Below are 12,500 nucleotides of genomic sequence, written 5' to 3' on the forward strand. Positions count from 1 at the left end.
ACACTTACACTCACACTCTCTCTCTCTCTCTCTCTCTCTCTCTCTCTCTCTCTCTCTCTCTCTCTCTCTCTCTCTCTCTCTCTCTCTCTCTCTCTCTCTCTCTCACTCACTCTCTCTCTCTCACACTCACTCTCTCTCTCTCACACTCACACTCTCTCTCTCACACTCACACTCTCTCTCTCACACTCACACTCTCTCTCACACTCACACTCTCTCTCTCTCACACTCACACTCTCTCTCTCTCTCACTCACACTCTCTCTCTCTCACACACTCTCTCTCACACTCTCTCTCTCTCTCACACTCTCTCTCTCTCACGCTCTCTCTCGCTCTCTCTCGCTCTCTCACGCTCTCTCACACTCTCTCACACACACTCACACTCACACTCTCTCTCTCACACTCACACTCTCTCTCTCACACTCACACTCTCTCTCTCACACTCACACTCTCTCTCTCACACTCACACTCTCTCTCTCTCTCACTCACACACTCACTCACTCTCTCTTGAAAGATTATGATGTAAATGAGATGGACCTAAACAATCACCCTCCTCCTCCCCCAATCCCCAAAGCATGAGGGAATGTTCTTGCTCGTCCTTCAAATCAAAAGGAGCAAACTCAGCGCAGATGTTTGTCCTTTATACTCGAGGATAAAATGGCACCATCAACTTAAGTAATTGCATCGGATTAAGGCCAGATTTAAGGTTTGGACTACTTGGTAGTATTCATTGTGGAGTGTGCAGACAACATACACCAGGTTTATATGTGTTTGGCGAAGAGAGCATGGATGACAGTGAGGTGGAAAGGGGGGTCGCGTTGTTATGGGGGAGCATCACATGTCTGCCAATAAATGGTGAAACTTCCATCACAACTCCTGATCGCCTCATCATGTTATGTGTTGTTCCGGTAGGTGTGTTCGTTAGTGTATGCGGGTGTGTGTGTGATCTTCAAATATCAATTACCCCCAAAACAAGATGTTCTTCCCAGTTAGACCCAGTTTTCTCTCTATATTCTGGCACAAGTGTCACACACTTCTTCCCCCCCCCCCCCCAGCAGTGAGTGCTTTTCCTGATGCCAATTGAGTACACTTGTATTTGAGAAAACATTGAGTAAGATAAGGTGTTTTTATTGCTTTTTATTATCTTGTGTATTCCCAAATCAACATGAGTACATTTGCTGAGTTTTGTATAAAATGGATGTTTCATTCTTCTCTTTGTCCATTCTCCTCCATGTTGAGCCCTTTATGCCCTTTTCTAACAAGTTCCTTGTGCAGCCACCTGCTATTTTGTACGATGCGATTTGTACTTCATAGTAATGCAGCTTCATAGTTTCTGGATGAAAACGTAATAAGAATATATATTTTCTGACAAACTAACGACCTTAGCCATTTATCAGAATTTACCATTTCCCCGCTACGACCAATTTCTAATCTAAAGAAACACACATGGCTCCCAATCCTTTAATTGCAATTCTTTAAATGCTCATGATAGAATTTCCACAAAGAATTCCATTGACCCATTCCATTTTCTGATCTGTCCAACATGAACAGTGGTCTCATGCGGCCTGCCTCGCTCGCCGGAGCATGGCGGTATTCAAGCGCTGGACTACTCCCTTGGTGGGCGCGTCTCTTACACCTGCAACATGGGGTTCCACATGAAATCGGGAGAGACGGCCAGCGCAGTGTGCCAGCCAGATGGCCAATGGAGCAACGGGAACAAGCCACCCATCTGCACGGGTGGGTTGCCTGCGAATGAGTCTGAGATAAAGCAATAGCCATGAAACCTCTATTTTTTTTTTCACTTTTTAGTATTTCCTTCCTCACTCAGGTGAGCTTTTGTGGCCCAGGCGAAGGTCCATCTGGCACTTTAGTGGTGGAAATAAAAGGCAAAAACAACAAGGTGCTTGAAAAATGAGATTTTTAGCCAAGAGTATGACAAAGGTTGGAGTTGAACAAATTAGGCAAATTGGAGTGCTGTTTTCCTTGCTCTGTTTGTATTCCATCATTTATTTGAACCCCAAAGCCAGCAGTTCATTTTAAGTGTTTCTTCTGAGCTTTTGGCCTATATCGCTTCCTGTTAAAAACTATCAACACCCTGTCTCTTGAAGACTGAGATATTGGGAAGGACCTCATTGCAGGTACACAGCTGGATCTCAGCACACTATCTTTATACGCCGAAGTTTGAGAAGCCTAAAAAATAAGTAAGAGAGCACCGCTGCAGTGCCATAAAAGTAAACTGTCCATACATTTTCAGTGATTCTCAATTTTTACATCCGCATCTTGAAATTGTTGCTTTCCTTTTCATTTTTAACTTCCCTTACTTCTTCCAAATGCAGTTCTCAGGGTTTATCTCCAAAACTGCCATGATGTCATATGTGTTCTCAATGAAAACAATGATGAACATGAAAAAGAAAATAATAATAGAGGAATTAAAATAGTGAATTATTTCTCTCCATGTATGCGTTTACACATGTCACACTAGTTCCTGCATTAAAAAAACACGATTCCTTCATATACATGCAGGCCTAAATGAGCACTTGTTTCTTTTTAATAGTGATTTATTTGTCACTGGAAGTCAAACATGCTGTCAATTATACATTGATGGAAACTCCTTATTGATAATGATGAGGACATATCATTGAAATCAGGTTGTATCATTACCCTCGCCAGAGGAGAAGGCATTGCATTTGGGTCTGTCTCTGTCTGTCTGTCTGTCTGTTCATCCGTGTAGAACGTATGTCTATTAATTACATACTAGTGAAAAGGTTTGATAATTATACATAACAATTATGATAATGGTACATAATAATAACGATAACAATCGTGATGAAACTGATAATGATAATTATGACACATAATCATAATAATACATCATGATAATTATAATGTTTCATGATAATAATGATAACTCCAAAGCATCTCAAAATGCAAAGCCCATCTGCATCCGCACTCAATTTGTCTTCATATTCTCATAATAAAGCCTTGTTGAAAATTTGATGACAAAATCTCAAATAGTAAAAACATTACGGCCCAGACAGACACACAGAAGTGATTGAAGAACCCCGTCTTCTGCTATGCGGAGGGACGGGCTAATTATAATGGGACATAAAAATAATTATAATAATAATGATTATGGTACATAATGATAATGATGAAATAATGATGACGATATTGAAAATGATAATGATAATAATGATAATGTTGATAACGATAATAATAACTAGAAGGGCACTCGGGAGAGTGCATACCTCCGCCAGGCTGATTCGTTTACATTTTGCATCCCACTGATCGGCCGGATCTGGATTTCAGACCTGAACTAAAATTTAATCGGCTTGTTCTTGTCACCTAACCAACTTATCCACCTAGTTTTGTCATAACTTGAACAAAACTTTTTGAAATATCATGCTATATATCGTTTTTTGATCCCATCTAATGGGAAGACCCCATTTATACCCTTCAGACCCCTTAGACCTTTTTAGACCCTTTAAACCCATTGAGAACCCCTTCAATACCCTTCCACAAGCCTCAACAATGTATACAAAAATAATAATACATTTTAGACCCCTTTGACCTTTTGACCCTTTTAGCTATTTTAAGACCATTTAGACTCCTTTAAGAATTAATTCCCTTTAGACCTAAATTGTACCCTTTAGACACCTTAAAACTATTTATGACCTTTTTAGTATACGTAGTTGAGGCTCATAGAAAAGCTAGTATTAGTACACTGAACGGATCAGGACAAGATAAGAGGAACAGTTGAGAGAGGGGGAAACACTAACAACAGAGTTGAAGGCCAAGATAGAGGCAGACTTGGACAAACAAAGGGTGTGGGGAGGATTGAGGGGCAGAAGAGGGTGCATAGGGTAGACAATATTCTGACTTGAAGACCTGGATGGAAGAACGAGGTTCAAGAGAGTGTGGAAATTGGTTCCCCAGGTGGAGGAAAAGAGAAACGAATCAGTGAAGGTGAGAAGTGATCCTGGATTTAGGTAGTTTCACCAGAAAGGAGTTGATGGTGTCCTGTGTGTGCCCAGCAGAAACATGGGAAAGGGATGGGGGAACACGGAAAGAACAGAGGGTGCAAGACCAGAACGGACATGGTAGAAGACAGAGAGGCCACCGACCTGTGATGGTGAAGTGAAAGACCCATAGACTCATCTTCATCGTGGGAGATTCCACCAATCTTGAAGGCCTTGTTTTCCATGGCGTGAAGCTTGACAAGATGTGCGGCAGGGGAGCCAGCTCAAAGGGGAGAACAGTACTCCATCAAGCTGCGGATTAAGGCCTTGGAGATGGATGGAATCTCAGGTGTGCCAAGGAAGGACTTTGTATGATGGAGGATGCCCAGTCAGCGGCTGGCTTTGGAGGCCAAGTGGTTCACTGAAATGTGGTTCACCCAAGAAAGATCATGGCTGATAGTGAGACCCAGGAGTTTGAATGACTTCACTTCCTCAAGAGGATTGTTAAGAAAGTGGACAGGGAGGAGGGTTTGCCAGACAGTCCTTTTGGAGAGGGATGGTGAGAGTGTGAGATTTGTCAGAATTGAAAGACTTATTTCAAGTGTTTGACCATCTTGTGATTTTGTCAAGGTCTGAAGAGAGCGAAGAGATCACAGCCTGCCTACCTGAATGATGAGGGATGTTCTGCACAGAGTGGAGTCATCAGCAAATATATAAAGTTTTTTTTACAGTTAGAGAGATCATTTATAAAGATCAGGAAGAGGACTGGGCCCAGAACACTGTCTTTGGGCACTTCAGCCTTGATAAGGAAGGGAAATTAAAGGATTCTGTTGAGAGCCACAAGTGTGTGCTCTGAGAGTAGAGGAAGTTCGTAAGCCATGTGTGGAGCTAGCCATGAATGCCATCGGCAGAGAGTTTGGAGAGTAAGGTGAGATGCCAGACTGTATCAAATGCACAAGAGATGTACAGAGAGACTTTCCTGATTTCATCTCTGACACTGATGGCCTTAATCCATCATTGAGTGAGTAGAAGCAGCACTTCAAAGGTGGCGTGACCTGATCTGAAACCAAGTTGATGATCTGAGATGATGATGTTGGAGAAAATGAAGCATTTCAACTGAACTGCAATGATGGATTATATTACCTTTCTGATGATTGGAAGGAAGCTGTAGTTTATGGGATCCGTTTAAGACCTTTTTATGTAATGCAGTGATATTTGCTGATTTCTAAGCAGACGCAAGATGACCTTGGGCAAATGATAGGGTGAAAAGGGTAGAGAGGATGTAAAAGAGCAGCACAGAAGGATTTTAGTATACGTGAACTGATGCCGTCCAGTCCAGTTGCAAAGTCAGAGTCGAGGGTTAAAGAACCTTCTCCACATTCTCAGGTGCAAAGGACAGAGTCCAACAGCAGTTGGTTATGACAGGGAATGACTGGTACCAAAAGTGAGGGGTTGGGGGGACAATATTTGAAAGCAAACTCAGAATTGAGGCATTCAGCCTTCTCACAAGTGGAGTCAGCTGTGGTGCCATTTGAAGTGAGGAAATGGATGGAGTGGGAGAATACTCCAGAGGTGGACTTAACAAGGTGCCACCACATTTTGATGGAGGGAGACAATTTTGAAAGTTCACTTTTGAGTTTGGACAGATGTTATTTTCTGGCTCTTCTGGGAGTGGACACACTTGTTGCAGACTTTTTGTAATGCACTGAGATTGCCATCAGTCGGATTAGCCTTCCATAAAGGGAAGGGAAGTTGTTTCAGAGCAACTGTCTCACTCCAGAATTCAGTGTACCATGGGCATGAAAAGGGATCGGATAATTGAAGACAAGATGGGATGAATCTGTACATGTGAGAGAGCAGGTTTCTGTGGAAGAATTCCCAGCTGAGTTAACATCGGAGCAGTAGCTATGGGTAACCATTCCTGAAGAGAGAGGGCTGCATGCAGTCCCTGCCAATCTGCCTGAGTGAACTGCCAGAGGTGTTGAGGTGGCTCTCTGAGTTGAGGCAATGCTTTCGACCATTTGGACCTTTCATTTGCAATCGATGACCTTTCATTTAGTAAATCCCTACATTTATCTGCCACAAAATGCATCACACAAAGCAAGTCCTGGTGAGGGTTTGCAATCTCTGATTGCTCTTTCTAATTCAACTTGTGCTGTTTGATGTTTCCATCAGAGCACATGATTCCTGATCTGGGATCCCACATTAAAATCCCTTTTCTGTTTTGATTTGTTAATTGTCTCCTCATGTACATGCAAGTCATGTTAAAGTACAGTTATGTCTCCTGTTGTCCATGCCATGCAAATTAACTGTATGTGCATGCTCCTCTATGAGCCTTCAAATTGATTTAAAAAAAACCAAAAGCCAGATCTCACCCAGCCAGATGTCAGCCAAAATCAAAACACAGATTTGGCTCTGTAATGTCAACCAGAAAATAGAATTGTTTGTGTTGTTAAACAAACAAGAGGTTCTGTCAAAACGTTTAAGGGCATTAAATATATCACAATAAATTTATCAATGACCGAACTAACCACTGGAGAAATGTATGCAGGGAAGCTTACTATAACTTCACTTCAGCACAGCTAATCACGACTGAGTTTAACCATATGTCTATACAACCACCAGCGAAGCTTCTCTCTTGCAGTGGTTACATGTCCCAGCCTGGAAACCTTCAATCTGGAGCAGGGAGAGTGGCACATGCATAATGGTTCGCGTGGTGAGTTTGGGTCACAGGTCGTGTTCAACTGCAATGCTGGTTACTTCCTGAAAGGCCCAGCGGTGATCCGCTGTCAAGCCAATGGAACATGGACCTGGGGCCGCGAGAAGGCGCAGTGCCACAGTAAGAACTCTTGATATTATTTTATGTTTATTTGATATATAATTTTTATATATAGTTTCATAATAATAATAATAATTCAGGAGCAATGCAGCATTGCATGAGTTTATTGAGAGTTGGAAATATTTTCTTTGGACTCGCATGCCGACCTGTGCAATGAATTACACATTGGCATACAGTAAAGCAAACTTCCCAATGAACACTCCTCATTGTTAGCGAATACATACTGGACCGAAATTAAATTTCAAATTTTCCCCCCAATAGATGAGTCGCTTGCTCAACGTCAATCTGAGGGACACAGCACTCCTTGGGACAACACACTACCTGAGAAGCACCAGTCCAACAGTTTGTAGTTTGGTTGGGAATCAAATTAGATCGATTAAACAGCTCAACAGAAGGTGCATTACCTGTGCACCATTCTGTTCGGCGACGTTTTCGATGAATAAGTGCATCGACATCTTGTTTTCCTACAAGCTACAGCCTTTGATTCCCATTTCCTCACACACACACTTTTGGCAACTTTTTCATGAGCATTGCCACAGAAGGTGACTCATAGTCCTTGGGTTTTAATACATCTGACTTGTTATATTCCAAGAGCATTGTTGTTTTCAATTGTGCAAGGACACAACCTATGTATGGTGCACTCCACCTGAATTACGCAGAATGCAGTCTGGAGTAGCTCTTTGGGCATTCGTGCTTGACACCCCTGTACTTGGTGACCGAAACTCCAATAGCCAACATAACCTCCGATGCCATGATGAGCATGAGACAAATTGATTCCACATATAAACAGGCATATGAACTATCAACACAAATATTGCTAAATGAAAGATTCTGTCAATCACTTCAGGAAAAAAAAAAAGGAGGGAGAAAAGAAACCGAGCAAACCCAAGAATGAAACAGTAGGATGTGTAGTTGCAAAGTTGTGCACCGTTGGCCTTGAACATGTGATTAAATGAGACGTGCAAGGTTTGGAAATCGTACGCTGTGGTCTCTTACTACAGATTGTGATGTCCGGTACTGACTTACCGAAGTACATTATTGAAAATAATTATGGGAACACACAGTTGATGCACAAATAATGAGTGGTTGTAAATGAAATGAATATATAATATACACGCACACAATGCATTATTGCAGAAACTTTACAAAAACAAACTGAAGTTGATGTACAGGTCATTAATGTTTGGTTATCGAGAGCCATTTGCTTTTTATAGAGCAAGAGAGATGATACCGGACTGACATTCTGGTACACCCTCATTCAGTAGTTTTATACAAAAGCTCAGGCGTTACCTTTTAATATTTCTATGTACATTTTCAATGTCCTCCTGTTCATGGATTGTACAGGTGGTACCTGTACAATGGATTGTACAGGTGGTACCAAAGAATGACAAATTTTCTTGTTCATTACACTAAGGTGTTCTCTTTTGCGGACAACGTGGCTACTCTCGTATCATGGCCTTCCTTCATCTATCTATAATTCCAGCAGTGTGTGTGTGTGTGTGTGTGTGTGTGTGTGTGTGTGTGTGTGTGTGTGTGTGTGTGTGTGTGTGTGTGTGTGTGTGTGTGTGTGTGTGTGTGTGTGTGTGTGTGTCCGCTGTTTCTCGACAACCACTGGTCCGATCTAATTGAAACTTGCCAGGTATATTGCTGGGGACCTGAGTATGTGCCTTTTCAAGGTTTGATATTAATCGGACAAGTGCTTCGCAAGTTATGGCCATTTATTTACCAAACCAATGACAAGACACGTTGTTGCGTGGGCGTGGCCGATGGGGGAAGGGAAGCTCAGCCGCGTTCCCCATTACGGGTTACAACGTACGGGCTTCTGGAGAGTGATGACTTCGTGTATTCTAATAATTTCTCTATTTCTTATGCGCATTTATAGATAAACACAATGGCCCAAGTTATGATCGTTTTCCTATTAGACGGTGTATAAATTTCGGTAAGATCAGTGCTGGTATGCTCCGAACCAGGAAGTAAAAAATTTTTTTGCACGTTTTTTTTTCGTGTATTCTAATAATTTCTCGATTTCTTATGCGCATTTATAGATAAACACAATGCCCCAAGTTATGATCGTTTTCATATTAGACGGTGCATAAATTTGGGGAACATCAGAGTTGGCTGGTATGCTCTGAAGCAGGAAGTAAATTATTTTTTGCACGTTTTTTTTTCTCCTCTTTCCTCTTCTCTTTGTGTTTTTCCTTGCGATGACATTGGGAAAAGGCAAAATACATTGGCGCTAATTGAATAATTGGCCATTAAGAATAAATTGCGAATAATCGTAACTGCCATATGCGAACTTCCGGACAGTGAGGACTTCACTTCCGGAGAGTGACGATTACTGTATTCTTTCTCGATTTCTGTACTTTCTCGATTTCTGTACTTTCTCGATTTCTTTCTCGATTTTCTTAAACCTAATACCCCAATCTAGTCAGTGACGATTACTGTATTCTTTCTGGATTTTTTTTTCTTGATTTATCGACTGACTGTATTCTTTCTTTCTCGATTTCTTTCTCGATTTTCTTAAACCCAATACCCCAATCCAGTCAGTGACGATTACTGTATTCTTTCTCGATTTTTTTCTTGATTTATCGACTGACTGTATTCTTTCTTTCTCGATTTCTGTACTTTCTCGATTTCTTTCTTGATTTTCTTAAACCCAATACCCCAATCCAGTCAGTGACGATTACTGTATTCTTTCTCGATTTTTTTCTTGATTTATCGACTGACTGTATTCTTTCTTTCTCGATTTCTGTACTTTCTCGATTTTATTAAACACAATGCCCCAATCCAATCGTCGTTTACGAGAGCGAAGGAACGGCATGTGTGGTTGTTGTTTCTGGAACGCGGTTTGAAAGTTGTTTTTTTTTTTGCATGTACGGCCACGCACATACGGGCATGTGAGAGCGAAGGAACGGCCTGTGTGGTTGTTTTTGGCATGCAGTTTGAAAGTTTTTTGTTTTGTTTTGTTTGCACCTACGGGCACACACCTACGGGCATGCACTAGTGTTTTCAATGACCTGAAACACATTTTTGTCTGTTTTTTTTTTTTCTTGTTTTTCTTTTTTTGTTGTGCGTGTGTGTACTTTACATCTACTTCCAGCCTATTGCTCTGTTCAGACTAAAATTCTTTTTGCAGAAGCCTAATGTTTTACAGGCTCAGCTTTTCATTTAGGTTCATCACAGTTTTCACTAATTATCAATGTTTTCTTTATCTCACTTGATGCCTTTATTTATTTCACAGTACATTGTGTTTGATTCAATCTATTTATTTTTTTTTTAATGTTATTCTGAATTTGAAATTTGTATGAATCATGTCTTTTGTTGTGAAATGTTGAGCAATAAATGATAATAAGCAATGCTGTTACAGCAATGGCCGAGGGCGTAATTGGGTTTAGTGTATACTAGTTATTCCATACTAGAATGTAAGGCCCGTCATTTTGCTGACATGAATAACAAGATATGCATAATTTTTATTTTTTTTAAAACAAAAAAACAGTTGTTTAACGGAATAAATAAAATTAGGCGGTGTATCAAAACCGGCCAAGCAAAACACTCAAGGAGCGAGCAGGGGGAGAATGTTCATGGGACATTCATCACAAACTTTTTAGATGCTGAATTCTGAATAGTATACAACACACAAAGAGGAAGATGAAGAATAAAATTCTCCCCCTCCCCCTCCTCCTCTATTCCTTCTTTTGATCAAACTGTCTGGGGTATGTATTTGGCACTGGCCATCCCAGGAAACAAACCCTCCTCATGTGTGTATGTGTGTAGGGGGAAGCGTTATTGCTTGATTAGTGGTATCCCCTAAAGGACAATTGTCGACGGATGGATGTCGGCATGCACGCAGGCACACTGAGATCGGGCTTGTTTATAAAATAGATGATAACATACGGTGCCTTCGGAAAGTATTCACACCCCTTGACTTTTTCACATTTTGTTGTTACAACTTGAATTTACAATGGGTTAAATTAACAAAAATTTCGTCACCGATGTACACAAAATACCCGATAATGACAAAGTGAAAACATTTTTTGAGAAATTTTTGCAAATTTATTGAAAATGAAACACAGACATATCGAATTTACATAAGTATTCGGTCCCCTGGGTAAATACTTTGTAGAAGCGCCTTTGGCAGTGATTAGAGCTTCGAATATTCTTGGGTATGTCTGTATCAACTTTGCACATCTGAACTTGGGGATTTTCTCCCATTCTTCCTTTACTTGCAGATTAGCTCAAGCTCAGTCAAGTTTGATGGGGAGTGCCAGTGAAGAGCAATCTTCAAGTCTTTACACAGATTCTCAATGCGATTCAAGTCTCTGCTTTGGCTGGGCCACTCAAGAACTTTCACATTCTTGTTCTGAAGCCATTCCAGTGTTGCTTTGGCTGTATGCTTGGGGTCATGGGCCTGTTGGAATGTAAATCTTCGTCGCAGTCGAAGGTCTTTTGCACTCTGCAGCAGGATCTCCTCAAGGATTTGCTTGTATTTGGCTCTATTCATTGTTCCCTCTATCCTCGCAAGTTTCCTAGTCCCTGCTGCTGAAAAGCATTCCATTATATTGTGCTGTCACCACTATGCTCCACATTATGGATGGTGTTAGATGTGTGTTGGGCTGGGCTCGATTTCAGCCAGATGTAGCGCTTTGTCTTGAGACCAAAGAGTTAAATTTTTGTCTCTTCAGACCACAGAATATTTTACCTCATGCTCTCAGTCTTTCACGTGCCTTTTTTCAAACTCCAGGCATGCTGTCATGTGTCTTTTTCTCAGGAGTGGCTTCCATTTGGTCACTCTCCCATAAAGCAAAGATTTGTGAAGTGCTGCAGAGACCATTGTCCTTCCAGCAGGTTCTCCCATCTCAGCCAAATAACTCCAGTTCTTTCAGAGTGGTCATTGGGTTCTTGTTCACCTCCCTGACCAAAGTCCTTGTTGTCTGGTTGGTCAGTTTGGTTGGACGGTCAGCTGTAGAAAGAGGCTCGGTAGTTCCATATTCTTTCCATTTCCTAATGATGGAGCTCATTGTGTTCTTGGGAACTTTCAACACTCTAGAAATTGTTTTATGCCCTTCCCCAGATCTATGCCTCCTCACAATTCTACCTTGGAGTTCTATGGACAGTTCATTGGACTTCCTGGTAGAGTTTCTGCTCTGACATGCACTGTCAACTGTGGAAGCTTCTATAGAAAGGCGTGTTTCTTTCTGACTCATGTCCGATCAACTGAATTGGACACAGGTGGGCTCCAATCACATTTTAGAGACATCTCAACAATAATCAAAGGAAATTAAATGCACCTGAGCTCAATTTGAAGTGTCATAGCAAAGGAGTTGAATATTTATTGACACAAGACATTTGAGTTTTTCATTTTTAATTCATTTGTGAAATTTTCTGAAAAAAAACAATTTCCACTTTGGCATTATAAGGGGTATAATGTCGATCGGTGACAAAAAAATCTCAATGTAATCCATGTTAAATTCTGGCTGTAACACCAAAATGTGAAAATGTCAAGTGGTGTGAATACTTTCTGAAGGCACTGTCGGTGTCATGTCATTAATGTTATCCTGTATAAACAAGGCAGTGTCAAATGAAGTGTTTAGTGAGCCATTGTCTTTCCCACGGAAATGTTTCTTTCTGAGGCCCCATCTATTCCTCCTGACACTCGGCAATGTTCTCTATGGACAATCTTCCCATTTTTGTTTTTCCAGCAAGCTTG

General features: G+C 41.1%; 1 protein-coding gene across 1 annotated transcript in view; it reads left to right on the forward strand.

Moving 5' to 3' along the window:
* CSMD3 (CUB and Sushi multiple domains 3) overlaps positions 1-12,500 on the forward strand; it is a 1,047,538-nt gene that overhangs the window by 885,364 nt on the left and 149,674 nt on the right. The window contains exons 52-53 of the mRNA XM_085893781.1: positions 1,547-1,732; positions 6,599-6,793. Of these exons, the coding sequence (XP_085749907.1) occupies positions 1,547-1,732; positions 6,599-6,793 (381 nt within the window). The remainder of the gene's footprint in view (positions 1-1,546; positions 1,733-6,598; positions 6,794-12,500) is intronic.

The sequence above is a fragment of the Eptatretus burgeri genome, chromosome 9 (genome assembly GCF_056783735.1).
Source record: "Eptatretus burgeri isolate ZD-2024b chromosome 9, Ebu_testis_v1, whole genome shotgun sequence".
Taxonomy (NCBI): domain Eukaryota; kingdom Metazoa; phylum Chordata; class Myxini; order Myxiniformes; family Myxinidae; genus Eptatretus; species Eptatretus burgeri.